This window comes from Scatophagus argus, chromosome 18 (assembly GCF_020382885.2).
Source record: "Scatophagus argus isolate fScaArg1 chromosome 18, fScaArg1.pri, whole genome shotgun sequence".
In the NCBI taxonomy this organism is placed as follows: domain Eukaryota; kingdom Metazoa; phylum Chordata; class Actinopteri; family Scatophagidae; genus Scatophagus; species Scatophagus argus.
The window spans coordinates 6,836,585-6,853,045 of NC_058510.1; the positions used below are offsets into that span (position 1 = coordinate 6,836,585).

General features: G+C 41.7%; 1 protein-coding gene across 2 annotated transcripts in view; it reads left to right on the forward strand.

Moving 5' to 3' along the window:
* The first annotated feature begins 3,399 nt into the window (after nucleotides 1-3,399).
* ctdspla (CTD (carboxy-terminal domain, RNA polymerase II, polypeptide A) small phosphatase-like a) overlaps nucleotides 3,400-16,461 on the forward strand; it is a 29,259-nt gene continuing 16,197 nt past the window's right edge. The window contains exon 1 of one of the 2 annotated variants that reach the window (XM_046371529.1): nucleotides 3,400-4,077. In XM_046371529.1, coding sequence (XP_046227485.1) covers nucleotides 4,002-4,077 — 76 coding nt within the window. In that variant the 5' untranslated portion in view covers nucleotides 3,400-4,001. The remainder of the gene's footprint in view (nucleotides 4,078-16,461) is intronic. The other variant, XM_046371530.1, reaches the window with a different exon arrangement.

Below are 16,461 nucleotides of genomic sequence, written 5' to 3' on the forward strand. Positions count from 1 at the left end.
TCATAAACAAATTTTTGAGCTGCGAAAGATTTACCATCTGGATATCAGATTACTCAGGATGAAATGTGAGCACATTTTAATGCCTTTTCTGATCTTTTATTGCTTCTGTCCTTAATTTGTGTCCAGGCCTTTTTGAAATTGAGATTCTAGATACTAAACCCATCTAATCATGTTATATTTCCAAGTGCCATGAATAGCCTGTATGAGACACACGTGGGTTATTACAAATACACGGCTTCACATTGTTTCTTCATTCTCCCTTTCTGTACTGAACTGTGTCCCTCGCCGTGTTTTGTTTACAAGGCGTTGACCTTGTAGGCTCGACTCAACATCTTGAGGAAACAACATGAAAGATGTGTGTGTGTGTGTGTGTGTGTGTGTGTGAAGGGCCCTGCAGTCTGATATTACACAAAATGTATTTGAAGGGTGAGAAGATTGTTTGTGTCTTATAAGAGATAATATCAAGACCACATTTTAATTATTCATCAAACAGACATGTGTTGCTCGAGGGTCATGTCACTCACTCCCCCCACAGAGGGAAATGTCAGAGACCAGAAATGTTTGATGTCAATGATCAAGCAGTGAATCCTCCAGTGATTAGGCTCATGTTTTAAGGTGGTGTTCAGCCGTTACAATATGTGCAGATCTTTCTTTGTCCCTTAGACTCTCGCTGCTCTTTCCCAACAAGTGGCTGAGGGAATGATTGCTTCCTGCAGCTGCAATTTTTTTCTTTAAAGAATGATTATCTGTGCACCGAATAAGCTCTTAGGTGCTATGCTCAACAACCATTCATTCTTCTACTTCAGAATTTCATTAAAGTAAACGTTCTTAATATATAACCAACCCTGATGTAACATTTTGCCTACAAGAGATAAATCAACTGAGTAGGTAAGCAACTCTATCTAATCTTTAGAAGGTGAAGAAAAAAAACCCCACACTTGTCATTGTTTGTGCCATTTCATAGGTCATGCATTTTAAACGGTTTTTAACTTCTAATTAATGACTTCATTAATGCATGTACCAGTTCTTTATCGATCAGTTAGCAATTAGCCATTAATAAGAACAACTTTTGGACTGCCAGGTTGTAAAACAAATCCTGTAACAGGTGTTAATCCTCGTGCAGAACACTTTTTTTTTTATCTTTCTTAAACCTGCAGTAATAAGATTCTGACCAATAGGGGGCAGTGAAAACAAGCAATTACCTTATGGCAAACTTGTTACCAAACATTTGCGCGTACACATACACGCGACATACACGCGAGAAAGCACAATATTCACTCCGTTTTTGGCCTCCACACACTCCTGAGGGGAATTTCACTTTTTAGCCACACAGTCTGATTGGAATTTGACTACTTTAATTATTGATGCTACACCCAAAACGTTTACCAATGACTACACGCTGATTGATCATTGATCATTCCCTTGTGAAAGTAAGCTACAGTTTCTCAAATACTTTGAGGAATTATTCATCCTATATATGTAAAGCAACCAGGGCGCGGTTACATACAGCCTCTGTGCCATCTAATTTCAAGTGGCCATGAAGTCTTAACATACACAGTAACCTGAAACTGACTGTCAAGTGGTGAGAAGTGGTTGTGATTGTACAAAGTGGCTCAGGGACCTGTGCTGTGGTGTCAATTGTACACACAAATTATAGTAAGCATTGGGACAGAAGCACTGACCCACAATGAGAGCATCATGTCGGCTGGGAGATTACATACTAATTATGAACAGCATCAACAGATGACAGCCTGCACTTACTGCTGTTTTCCTGCTGTCCATATGCCATCATACACTTGTCTCTCAGGTGGGGTCATTCAGGGCTGTGTGAGCCTCGGCTCCATTAAAGTGACAGCGAAGGTGAAGAGGGACGAACACTCAGACACGTCACTGCTGGCAGTGGACCAGAAAACCACTTTATCTCCCTTGTTGTTATTCTGCAGTCCACTGAGGCAGAAATAGCATGAATAATGTTTGTTTATCAGAGCATGTGGAGGGTCTGGGTCTCTCTGCATAGGTGGGTGTCACTTCAAGAGATGGTGGGGGGGATTGGCTGCATGATATAAACAATAGATTAAATGGGCAAGTCGCTAATTTTACACATGCTGCAGAGGTTGGGGTATTCATTGAAAATGGCTATGAAAGGTTTTCTGAGAAAAGTCTGAGAAAATAACCCTGATGAAGTCATCTGGGTTACCACAGTTTAGATCGTATTTATTTTTAGCCAAAAACCTGCGCTATTGAGTTTGAAAGATGAGGAATACCAGGCAAAAAGACGCACTTGATTTTTGCATTGTGAGAAATGTAGATTACATAAAGTCAGAGGGTATTTCAGTCTGTGCTGCATAGATTTTAAAAATGTATTTGTACACATTTCTATGAAAGTTATATTTATTAAGCCTAATAAGCCTAATAAGCCTAATATTGATTTATATATCAATTAGAAAAGAGTTAAAAGTTAAAAGTTGGACACAAGTATCTAGTAAAGAATAAGTCATTTATAACAAGTTTTAAAATAATCCATCTCTCAGATGAACTAAAGAGCTAAAAAGACAAAGTCTGAAAGACATACAGCAAAAGGGCTTTCACATCTCGGGAACACCAAAGTCATTCACATTAACAGCCTATAAAGTATTAGTAAACAATGATGATAGGGTCTGCTTACATGACAACTATGAACAAAGACACACATTACAAAAATACAGTAATTCACCTCAGAAAACTGTAAATGGTCTTTAATTTTTCAGCAATTAATTTTCTTATGGAAAAATAATGTCCAATAAAAGAAAAACTGAGATAGTCCATATAGTTTCACCACAGCATGAAAGATGTTGTGTTTCATCTGTAGAAACTGGACGGTCGTATTTTAGTGCATGCTACAAAAATATGCAAAATCTGTGCTGTAGGAACTGGAAGACACTCTGTTGGATAGAGCTGCTTGTGTCACAAAAGGTGGAAGACACCAGGACATCGAGATCACGCCCTCGGAATTGTTTCAGACCATGAAGAGGTTCGGATTTTAGGTTTTTAAAGCTGGATTCAGATATTTTCTTTTAAGTCAAAATCTTTAATTTGGACTGTTTTAGGTCACCAGTGTTATGTTACTGCTATTGTGAAGAAGGCTTTGAAACATCCATCTTACCATTTAACAAACAATTTTATTACAATTTAACAAAATGCAGCAATAAGAGAACATTTTATACTTGATCTCAGCATTCCTAAAATCCTAGTGATCAGAAAACATCAACATCCCACATGTTCATGGACAATTTACAGGCATCCATAAACATATTCCCAAATATGCGTGGAAATTATTTTCTGTAAATCCATTCCTCTTCCTCCTCCTCCTCCTCCTCCTCCACTGACACCGAGCACTGCTGAAGCTGTCGAGCTTCATATAAGCAGTGAGGAAGAACAGCAGCGAGCAGTGAGCGGTGGGCGGGCTGCTCAGCCTGGACTGAGGAGGAGAGCGGGGACGTTTCAGACGTGTTGTTGTGGTGCTGCTTGCACGGCCCAGTGGCAGCAGGACGGTCGCCATCTCTGAGTAAACACCGTGCAGCCGTATCACGCAGCTGGTACTGTAGTGAGTGTGTGTGGAAGTGAAGCCGGAGCGTACAGCGGCGGCGGCAGGCGCGGTGCTATGCTGCCTGCAACAAGCACAGCGGACACACACGACTTGAACGCAGGACTGACGCGTTGTTTGTCTCCCGCACATCATCATCATCATCATCATCATCATCATCGGACCGTCTCCTCACATGTTGGACGCGCTTCATCGTCTTCTTCTTTTCGCTGACATTTCGTCTTTTTTGTTTGGTTTTTGGAAGCTCCGCGGGAATGGGACTGCATGCTTCAAATGAAATGGGATTTTAATGCTGCGCGCACACGGCGGACGCTCTGTGTGTCTGTGTACAGACTGTAGTACGCTTTGGTAATGTTTGCCAAGGAATAATAATAACAAAAAACGGTGTAGCCGAAGGTGCACACAACATCTCGTTTCCATGGACAACACGTCCATAATAACACAGGTTGCAAATCCGAAAGAGGAGGAGAGCATTTCTTCAAGTCAAGATAAAGGTAAGGCGCACAGAAATGTCACACACACACACACACACACGGCTGTTATTTTCATTTTGCTGTTGCCTGGTTTTTGTTTGATTTGCAGCCGTGTTTTATTTGCGTTGCCCGCTTGCCAAATGTGATCTGCAGCCTTCGGTGCTCAGAGGACAGCAGGCTGCAACAGCAAAGCCTGAGAGTATCGACTGAAAACCTCCATTGTTCATCCGAAGCAGGGAAATATTAAGAGGCAGACCCCGCAACCAGCCTGTCAGTATAAACTACATATTTATCTGGCGTGCGCTGTAACTTTACTACCAGGAGCTTCCCCCCGCTTCAGCTAAACCTTATTTTAAGTTTTCACATTTTACCACTTCAATAATAATAATAATAATAATGCAATGTTTTTTAATCAGTGTGGAGTGAGCTGGGTTTACTACAGGGGGCGTGTACTCCTTTTCCCTTGCATTGGCGACATCCCTGTATGCATCACTGACACTGTAAAATAACTGGTGTAAGCTTACCACCAACAGCAGATAAACCAAGGATCAGGGACACTTTGGCTGAAGAAAATAAACAGAAACGTATGTGAGTGCGCATGTGAAAGTCTCTTCATCGGTGTTTTGACGTTTAGCTCATCAGCATAAGTCAGCCAGTAGTGACCCTGAATGCACATGTTTATTTCACATGCTTTTTTTTTTTTCTTGTCAGATTTAAACCACATCACTGGAACAAGTAGGACAGTTAAACAAAAACAAAACAAAACTGTATTGTTTATCAGCACCATCAGCTTCCTTGCATAGCTGCATGATAATAAAATTATTCTAACAGTACAATCAACAACATGTGTTAAGAATAGTCAGGACTGTCCACTTCCAGCTGTGGTAAAAGTGCCTGAAACAACAGCTCAACAGCTGCACTACAGATTACTGTAGAGGCTGGATGAAAACACATTTTCTCTCTTGTTTTGCACAAGATGCATCTTCAACATGTGGTGATGACATCAACGACAAATCCCCCTTGCGAGTCATGAGCCTCTCGGTTTTCATTAACTTTTCAGAGAGGGGTTCCTCTAGTCTGTGCAGGCTGACACCACTTTATTTTTATTCTGATTTGAGTCCACGTTGCATCAAATCCACGCAGGAAAATGAGGCCGTGGGGCGATGTGTGTCAGGTGTGCATGGGAGGTCACAGCAGGAGGGTTTGATTGTTATCCACCCACCCACCACCAAGCAATAACCCTTCCCCACCGAGCCACAGGGTGCCTGGAGACCAGTGGGACCACAGCTTCCTGCTATGTTGGAGAAAAGGTCACCTTCCTGCATCACTCGCCGCTGAGCAACACTCACATACATGGAGCTTTCTTGACCTGCTAGCTGGTGGTCATGAAATGAGGATGTGGACTTGTTTGCTTTGATAAGTACATGGATGCATGTATGAGCGAAGAGTGAGGTTTTGGCTTCTGTTTCACGACACAAATCCATTTTATTTGTTTGAAACGACTCCTGGACGGACCATGGCGACCAGATCAATTACGATTCCACGCCACGTTTTTTGTCTTCACCAGCTTATTCTTGTAATCAAGTGGTTACCACCATCATAATTAAAACCGTCATAAGCAAATCAGTGAAAACACATCAGAAACACTGGGCTTCAGGTAGAAGTCGTGCGTTGTTGTGGAATCGTTTGGGAGGAACATTAAACTGCGTCTTTGATGCGTTTCTAAGCGCTCGCACAGAATTCCCACACTTTCTTATCCGCAACATCCCGCTTGTCTTGAACAGTAAATCCCAGATGACATGTGGAACAATTAATCTGGTGGGATAAAATCCAGGGTCAGTTGCTGACCAGAGAGGACACAACACACACACACACACACACACAGTGAGGCTCCTCAAACTGCTGCTGTGTGACACATACACACAGTATCACCAGGGAGCTTCCTGCGAGGAGTTTGTCTCCCTCACTATACTGGCTTTGTCAAAGCAGACAACAAACAGCACTTGTTGTGCAGGACAGTTGTTCCCTGACCTTCTTATGCTGCTCTGAAGCCACACAAATTTACACACACACACACACACACATAAACTTCCATGTTGAAAATTTCACAGCAGGGCCAGGCTATTTCCTATCAGTTTCATTTCAAGCAAAGATGACTCACTAGAGCTACTTTTTGGACACTTGGTCAGGTGGAGATTAGATCTTTATGCATTATGGATTATGTTAAATGAGGCGAGGGTTGGAATCATGGGCGGGGGGACCATCATTGGACCATTCATCAGACTGTGTCCCTTCTGGAGGGTATACAAGGCTTTTTTTTCACTAAGAAGTCTGTTTTGGATGCGAGCTTTATCAGATGGAAACTTGTGAACACATTCAAGCTGTGTGTTGTATCACAGTGTAGTTTTTCTTTGATGAAACAGCAATGCCGTGCTAATTTAAAGCCAGATATTTTACAGAAACCAGCACAGACAGAGAAAACAGCGTTTCTTCTCTCCAAACCCAAATAAGGCTTTTCATTTGGCAGCCGTTTACTTGTCAGGATCTGATGCAATGAAGTGTAATGACTGGACTAACAACGTGCAGAGAGTCTCAGTCCGGCCAGCCTCTGTCTCACTCCACGAATCACTGAGGCTTTGCTCTGATAACTTCACCGACAGTATCAATAGATGAGCTGTTTACCTTAATCAGATTAGGTCAAGTGTGGCTTTAGCTCTTCACTGCTGAGTTAAACAAAGATGATCACTTAAATGGTCTTTCTCACTTTGAAACCTTTCTGAGTTTGTTTTGTGTTCCACTCAAACACATTTGTCATTTGGAGAAACAGATGATGTGTTGACACCTAATTGATTTCAAAATGTTTCGTACGCTTGCCTTCACTCATAAACTGTTAATAAATTAACACTTTTGAGTAATTCCTGCAAAATTCAAAATGTTAGTAAACATTAAGGAAGTTGACAAATTTGTGGTGTTGTTCTGCATTTGTTTAAATAGTTAACTAAACTGTCTCTCAGCACTCTGTGACCAACGTCAACCCCATTTGTTTGTTGAAGACAAAGGTCTGTCACAAATCTGTCACAAACATAGTTTAAATTTTTTAAAAAAGCTCAGTAGTTTCCTAAAGTAGATGGGTACTTAGTAACAGTAAATAACAGTAACTTTGTGAAGTTTCTGAAGTTGTTAGGGACGGGACTATTTTCAGCTGCTGATTCATACACATTTGATATTCCAGCGTGTATTTACAGCACGAGGTTGGTGTGTAAAGACTGAATCAAAATGAAGTACAGTCCTGGTCTTCATGGGAATAAAGAAACATGCTGCCCAATACAGTGGAGCCCTATGGCACTGAGGAATAAGACATGTCAGGCTTTGGGTGTGCAGACCATAGTTGTTAGTAGGATCAGTTCTTTGTTGATTTTGGTCTTTTAATAACACAATAATATCGTACTGTTTAATAGCTCTGTGTAATTTACAGTAGACTGTTTGCTTTTTTGAAATTGCTTATTGGAGACAAACAACAAACATGGCTGTTCTCCTGAGCAGACATAATGTCATTGCTCCACTGGCTGCTTAAGGCTGCAACAAGACAGTTTAGGCACTAAACTGTATGTTTCACAGAGCCCGTTAACCTTCAGCCTTTGAAAAACTCCAAGATATTCTGTCTGCTGTCCAGCATGTGAACGTCTCCGTATAGTTTCAGTAGATGCACAGATGAAGAGTAGCAGCAGATGCTGGGATTTATGTCTACTAATGGCATATTAAAATGTCAGGATTCGCTCAAAGGCTGGCTGGTTTAAGAAAAAAACAAAAACTGACGCTGTGCTTATATGAATCTGGAGAAAAGCCTGTGGTTTCATGCATACTTGCTCTTCTGAGGTTATTCCTGGAACACGCTGCTGTACATTAATAAAGTGTTTATGATGTGTGGACCACACCTGCAGGGGCGTGTGTGTGTGCAGCACCAGTAAGCGAGGGGAGCTGCTGTGAATTTTGGCTGCCCTGGAGTCCCTGGCACAACCTGTCACTCTGATGTGTGCAGCACTTTGCTGTCATGACCGGATTCAAGTGTTAGAGGAGAGGAGGGTTGCAGTCTTCGACTCGGTCGTAGTCGTTGGCGTGGATTTCTTAGGTACATTCTGAGGACGCAGCCTGTCGCTCTGAAGCCGTCCTCCTCTCGTGAGGATCATACTGGATAACTGTATGCGTGCAGTGAAGCCAATATTCAATGCACCCTTCTGACCAAGAGAGAGAAGCTGCACGTCCTTATTACAGATTTATGAGCCCGTTTCAGCCAATGCTGCTTGGAAAAGCTGATTATCTGCACCTCCGGGGATGTGTTGGAGTGTCAGACATATCTTCATTTACTCCAGTGCCATACTGGGCAGCTGACTGGGAAGAGGTGAATGTTTTTCTTCCAAACCTATGCTTGTTAACTGTATGTATGGCATCAGCGTGTGTCTCAGATGAACATCTTTTATATTCATTCAGTTACACAACAAAAAGAAAAGTTTTTTCAGCTGTTAGATGGTTGAAGTAATTTTGTGTTGTTCCTCTGCATTTGGCATTGTAACGAACCACAGTGGACTCACCAGCATGTGTGTATGAGCTCAAAAACAGTCAATCACCAGCAGAGGCTCATTTGGTTGTTTGTTGATGTATTGATCTCTTGTAAGTTTGTGCTTAATCTCCCTGATTGTGTCATTTTTATGCTAGAGCCTCCATTTTTTAAGACAGTACTGAAGAGAGGAAGTGTGGAAATACTCGTGGAGATATCAGGGAAGGCAATACCTGTACAGATTTACACAATTAAAGGAAAGTTAAAGGTTGTGTGGTGGGGTATTTTGGAAATAGTTCGCAGAGAGTTGGATGAGAAAATTGACTCGTCTGTCCACGCCTAGATCACAAGCCGAATTTAATGGACACAGACAAAGAGGAGGAGATTTTTCATTTGAGAATTTTATTTTGAAAAAAGCACTGACCAAATAACAAAAAGAGTGATAGATCACATACTGAGAAAATGAGCCAGCCTTTAACAGAGAAGGAGAAAATTGCAGGATTTGAAAGGCTTCAAAACCGATCTTGAATTGACCCTTTTACTCCTGGACTGGTTTGTAAGAGGTTCACTGAAGCTTTACGAGGGAGTGATATCGTTTTATCAACAAAATTACTGCTACCGAGCAATTTAATCTATTAGTCGCAGGCTTGTATGTAACCTGGGTGTGTGAACAGTTATAATATGAAGTTAACATTGTTTCACCACTGGCACATTGCAGTTCTTAATCTTAGTCTTAATTACGCATTTTTATAGACGTCACCTTATGATTAAGCATCTCGTTAGCCCGATCAAGATCTTTGTGACTCAAGGCAGTAGTGCTCATGGGAGATGCAAGAAACAAAACAAATCAAAACTGACGTCCCCAGAACCGACACAAAATTAAGTTCCTTGTGGTTGCTTTACTACATTCAGAAAATAAAAATAGCCAAAAGCCAACAGAGTGTCCTGTCTGCTCTGTGTTTATGCAAACCTACGCTAATCATCTGCTCAGGCACGTCGTAAGACACACTCCACCCAAATACACACATTTCTTTGTTAATTTTTTTTTTGTCATTATTATTATAAAGGTTAGACAGTGGCCTATGTTGGAGATTTTCTAGATGAGTAGCCCTCTACTGCCTCTTTTCTACTCCTCAGTGGTGGATTTTCATCAACAGCATAGCTCGTGAAATTTGATCTAATTAGGAGGCAGCTTGTAGATCTATGGATTGTGAGACGCAGTGAAGGGAATGCAATTGCGCCGCAATCCGTCCCCGGAGAGGCCACAGGGGAAGAGAGTGTGGGTTGAGTCTTTCTTCACTCCCACACGTGGCTGACTCTGAATACCTAAAGCTTCAGTCAGAGTCAGATCTCTTTTTCAGCTAAAACTGAAACAAAAAAAAAAGAGATGAAAGTTCAAGTCCTGCTCTGAAGTCCCCACACTGGCTTCCAGTTTAGAATAGAGCTTTAACAGCCTTTTACTTGTCTATCAGTCTCGTATTGATGATAAACTGCCATTATATATGCCCCCATGTGCTTGTGGACCTGGGTCTGATCTGTGGGTGGTTTATTCAAAAGTCACTTTTTCACCTTTGCCTTTATCTGAAGTCACTTGTCAGCATTTGTTTATTATTATCGATGGTGCGAGATGGTGTGTATTTTGCATTTTTCTTCTTGCCGATGAATGCCACGATAAGACCAAAGTATTGGCTTGCAAAACTAGTTCATTCCTCTGCTATTGTTGTCCAAAGACTATTAAAAACACATCAGTGAGGCACACTGTAGTGCGCTAAATAACTCTCTGGAAATACTCAGCTCTTAGGATTTTTCTTGAGCATTTAAAAACGTAATAAATATTTTTGCGACTGTATTAAGTTTTACATATTCTGTAGCGACCAACAGACATTGGTGAGTTGGAAAGTATTGCAAGAGTTGAATTGTTCATATGCACAAAGTGAATAAAGAATCCCTGTGTTGATGACCGGCTGGTGTCACCTGTGAGAGTGATGTTCAGTTCCTTCACTGGGTTGCAGTACTGGTTATGGTCAATGACTGCGTTTTAATTTAGTAGTAATATTTTGTTGAACATAAAGCATGTTGAAGTATAATGTATTTGCTAAAGGTTCTGTATCAACTTAGGTTTTGTTATGATTATTTGTGTTTCAGATTTAAATGTTTATATTTACCTTTTCGCATGTGATACTTGGTGATTGGCTGGTTTTTATTATTATTTTATGATATATGCGTGTGTTTGTGTGTATTTGTCTCCCACACATAAGAAACTTGGCATTTCTCTGCCCTCAGTGAAGTATTTTGTTATGCCTGCCCACTGGTTCTGCTGAACACCATGGTTTGGGTTTTTTCTGGGCTTCCTTTTATGTCTGTGTTCTTTGGACCGTATGTTTGACGGCATCTTGGGGACGTTTTATGTTCAACTGTTGCCTCAAGTGTAGCTCATGTTGCAGTTGCTTGTTTTGGAGCAAATGCTACTTCAAAATGTCTGCCTTGGGCTTTTATCACAGCACAATTTTAAGGAAATTCTGATTGGAATGAGAAAACAGCGCAGCAAAACACAAAAATAAGCAGAAGGACTCCCAAAGTGGTTATACAGTCCCTTTTGGCTCAATTGACTGCAGCTGTCAGTGACTTTCAACTCTTCAAACTTCACCTAATTGAGTACAGAAGACAAACGACCGACATTCCGGTTCTTCTGGTGCATGCTTTTATTGACGTGCCTTGATTTAAACACGCAGCGTTGTTGTGGGATTACAGCACTCTGCGTTTCCTTTATATCTCGACACTTCGGCAGAGGCCATTATTAATGCTCCAAAAGCCACAGTCCCTTTGGAACAAAGACAGGCCGCCTGCAACATGGCCACAGCAGTGTGGACGCTGCTGATGCTGGGAATACTGGTGAACGTGGACTCGAACACACCACGAGCTGGGATTAATCGAGCATCCGTTCAACCAAGTGGGTATTGTGAAAACAGATCAATGCAGTCAGAGGAAGGTTGGGGTCAAGGAGGAAAGAGTACAGATGAAGTGAGAGCTGGCAGGTACCCAGCCTGGCTCTGACAAGGTGGCGGCCTTTCTGCATATTTTGCCCTCTTCTGGCTGGCATTCATCACAAGTAATTGGCTTTCTGAAAGCGAGATCATGTTATGTCCATAATGATTTTCTGCCACCTGTCCTGAATTCTGCTGCCTGCCAGTTTGTGAGATATTTGACAGAACAGCATAAAGGGCTTATACATTTTTAAAGAGACGATCAAGGAATAAGCAAATACGGTAAGTATGGAGGCTGCACACACAAAGACACAGCGAGGCATTTTTTCTGCCTCTCCAGAGGTAAAGGTGAATAGTGTTTAACTGTGAATCTCAAGGGGCACTAAGTAGGACATGCTGTGTGTGGAAATGTAGAGATGAACGTCTCTCATAGAGCAGAGGCATCAGAACCTGTAGCAGCAATACACAAGCATATGCTCACACACACACACACACACACACACACACACATACATGACCTACTTGTTTACTTCCTTTCCATTTAGAGCAAGCAGCATCTTAACAGACTTGATTTACTGAGAAACACACAATCTGTTGCTTTTGTGTTTGAGAACAAAGCTTAAAGGGGCATTCCATCAATTTTACACATTACAGTTGTAGCGCTCAGCTGGTGAAAACATGTTTTTGTCTTCTGTGGCTCTCGAGGAGTCTGTCGAGTCTGAAAGGATAACCCAGATGACGTCATAATGACGTCATCAGGGTCTCCTCAGCTTTTAGCGAAAAGCCTGTTTACAGACATGCGGCGTCAAGATTGAAAGATGTGGTCAGATATTATGTGACAGGGCGGTTTTAGCGAAAAGATGATGTTGGTTGCATTGTGGGAAATGGATCCAGTGTTTTTTGACTTTTTTTTTTTTTAAATGTGACTCTTGTGAATTCCCCAATTTTATGAGAGTTTGACCCTAAATTGTTGGAGTACACCTTTAAATTTCACTCTAGCTGCTCACTGGATCAACTTTGCAGTCGCACGGGCAGCAAGCATACAAGCCTGAAGACAGGCCTTTAATTTCATCTGACATTAATTCTTCTGACTTTTTTAAACTAACAGGCAGGCAAGAAGGATTTCCCATCAGTCACTGAGCCTCAGGCACAGTTGTGCATGAGAATATATAAAAAGATATATAAATAATGAACTGCCGCGGCCCCAAACAACGTGGGCTGTGTTTCTGTCGGTTGCGTAACTCCAGCAGAATAGTCAGATCTCCCTCATTATTTCTCCCTGAGCTCTCAGTGGGTTAATTCCCCCGCGCTTGTCATCTCCTTCATTTCAAGAAGCAGCAGCCCTCGTTCCCCGTGGGGGCAGCCAGGCACCACAGCGCCTACACCGCTGCACAGCTGAGGCAGGAAAGCAGGGCAGACCCACACACATCTCTGTGTCAGGGTTCACGGCAGCACCGGGGTGAATTAGTACCTTGTGTACCAACCGAGTGGTTTATGTGTTTAAATCTCAGCAAACCCTGCCTTGACTTTCCTACTGGGTAACTGAGTGAATGTCAGTTACATAAGGTCATGTAGGATGCATATGTATATATAAATCCTCACAGATAAGTAGGGAAATAAAGCCAGGAGGGCAACGGAGGGTCAGTCAGAGGGACTAAAGGCATCTGCTCGCATCAAGTGTACCCCCACAGCCTGTAATTTTCACCCGGGCCTCAGCTGTCTGTGCGGGGAAGTAGTGAGGCTTAATGGGAGTTTATTTTATCATACTGTGCTATTATTGCCTTAATGGCCTCACACATAACCCACCAAGGACCTCGGCACAGTGAACACATACAAGCTGAACTGTCAGGTTCAGATCAACTAACGCTAACTCCACTCAGCCGTTTGGATTTATTCTGTGTGTGTAAAACAACACATGTTCAAGTGTTTTGTGAAGCAGATGCTCTTTGTAAATATTGTTTTAGAAGTCGAAGTGTTTTAATTATCGTCGCCTCTCTTGGTGGGATTTTGTTTTGTGTGGAAACAGCAGTCTGTTTTTGATGAATGAGGGCAGAACACATTCTCTAAACTCAGTGTTTGGGGATTCTTAAGAAGTACTTGGAAAATTAGTTGACTGATCAGTTAGTTGATGGATGAAAAATGAGTGACTGTAGATCAGCTGGTGTTAGGAGCCGACTGAACTGAACTCCTGGATGGAAGTCACTTTGGACAAAAGCATCCACTAAATGTATGCAATGTAAAATGTATTGATGTACTAACCATGTAAGTCTTTTATCAAACAAAATGTTCAATTGTGTGACTGTTTGCTTCTTGTTGTTATACTGTTATACTATATTAAATTGAACATCTTTTGTTTTTTGGCTGAGGGGCAGAAAACCAAACAATGGGCTTGTTCCTCTATTATCTGCCGTTTTGCAGATTTAAGTATTAAGAAGACAAAGTTTGTAGTCATTTCAGCAGCTCTGTGAGGTTGTACAGCTGCGTTTTGAACTACATGCTAATGTCAGCATGATGCTTACAAGTGTGTTAGCAACCTAGCATTTGATAATTAGGACTAAACACAAAAGTGCGGCTGAGGCTGATGGGAATGCCAGCGCGGATATTTGGTCATAAACCAGAGCAGAGGATAGAGCTAGATGAAAAGTCAGGAACAGCAACAGTTATTACATTTCATCATGAGAGGAATATGAACGCCTACACCAAGTTTCATGGCAGTACATCCAGTAGTTGTCAAAATGTCTGAGTTCAGAACCAACAGGGCGACTGTGCGAAACTGTCAACAGCGCAAGATGGCAGCACTTTTGTACGGTCCATCTTTATATAGCTGTGCGTTGTGTAGTGTTTACTTTGAAAATTGTCAATTTATTATCTCTTTATATATTTTGAAACTGCTTTGCACACTTTTTGCTTGATTTATGGCAATGTGCCCCACCACTGCTATGATTGACAGCAGTCACCAAGATCACGTAATTTCAATTTTTGGTTTTGGACTCCTGATCGGACAGAAATTTGATGGGGACACCTTGTGCTCTAGGAAATTGTGACAGCCACCATCTAAAACGATGCATGAATAATTAAAAAAAAAAAAAACGCCAAAGAGATGAATGAATCTCATCTAAACTTAAGAAGGTAAAAGTGTTGCTTTCCTTAGCTTTCCACCTGGCCGTTCCTTCTTAGCGTGTTACTGCAGGGATTTGATGTTATTTTGCTGACACAGTGCTCTACGAGGAGTTCCCCTTCGCTGTTATCTGTTGCTGTTAGTTATAGCCGGAGACAGAGGCAGCTTCATCTTCAGGTGCTCACTCTGCTTGTGAGTGCTGTAAACATTAGACATTAGAGCCCAGGCTCCGGGCTAACAGCAAACCTGTCCATCCATGCGTGTGTGCTTAGAGTCCTGTTCTTCATTTTTTGCTGCAGACAAAAAAATATTTTATCGCACACAGTGTTATATAAGCCCTAGACAGCTGGTCCCACTTTTAATGCAAACACCCGACACTCGCGTTCTCAGTGAGGGAAGGAGGCAAATAATTTGTGAAATCATGCCCACAGCCTGAGGCCACGGCAGGGTTTTAGCATGTCATTTTTGGCTGTTAGTGTCTTGTTGCACTGATGTCAAGTTCTTATGTCTCACTGTGTCATGAAGCCCTTTTTAACTGCAGTCTTTTTATAGGCTACAGCAGCTTTGCATGGCAGAAATGGCATGGAAATCCCGCCGGCTCCCAGCTGTTTTATTTCAGTGCATGTTTAGTACACGGCTGTGCCATTTAAAACCTGCCTTGTTTTCCATCTGAATTATTTAAGCTGCACCTCCACATGGACTGTTCTCACATTTACCTTCACCCCCCCACCCCACCCCCACAGATACTGTACACTTTACCTGCCTGGCTGGGCAACTAACTGCTGCTGGGGTGCAGTTCAAGGTCTGTCACACACACACCAATGCCAATATATTAAAGGATAATTTCAGTTTAATACAACTTCTTTCATATGTTTGTAGTTTTGACCATTGTTCCTATCGGTCACAATCAGTGTTGGACAGTAAAGCATTATTTCATAAGTTATTAGCAGGAATTGCTCTTTTTGTCAGGGTAGGGATTAGAATTTCAATATTCTTTGCTGTCTTAGTAGCAGTCGGATGAGGATGTTCAGCGGACTCCTGGGGACGTGTTAGTTTACTGTCCGACCAGTTAGCCCGCACCAAAAGAGCAGAAATGTGGTTTTCAGTAGCCCAAAAGTTGTGTAATTCACATGTTGTCTCTTACTGGCGTGTCACACGTAGCATTGCCTGCATTCAGATAAGCCCACAGTTGAGGATGGGACCTCACTGAAGTGCTGGTCAGTAAATACCTCTCAACCACAGGCCCGGGTGGTTGTGAAACCACATCGTCTCATTTTCTTTGTCAAATACGGAAGAATTGATCTGAGGTTTTGGGGGATCTGAAGTTGTTTACTTGTTCTTTTGACAGTGAGAGACTGACTGACAAAAGTAATAATAAAGTAAATAAAAGTAAAAGTTACTTTTTCTGTTGCTGAAGCCTGTGAGTGCTCAAACGTTGCTGGACTGACAGGTTTGAACTTCAAGGTTAGCCAACTTATTCAGAAGTAAAATCTTTTTAAAAATTGTGACATTTGTGAATATCAGTAGTAGTTTACTGACTGTACTTTCTGTAGTCGTTTGTGCATACAGGGAGTATTAAAGATTCACTTTCCGACCAAAAAGTGGTTTGAATCAGTTAGTAGTTTAGGCTTAGTTTTGAGAGTGAAGGGGAGAAATACTGCAAGTTAATGAAGTTAATTATTGCAACGATACCCCATAATAGCCCATAAAGTTATGTAATTAAATAGTTTTTCTCTGCCAAATTACAC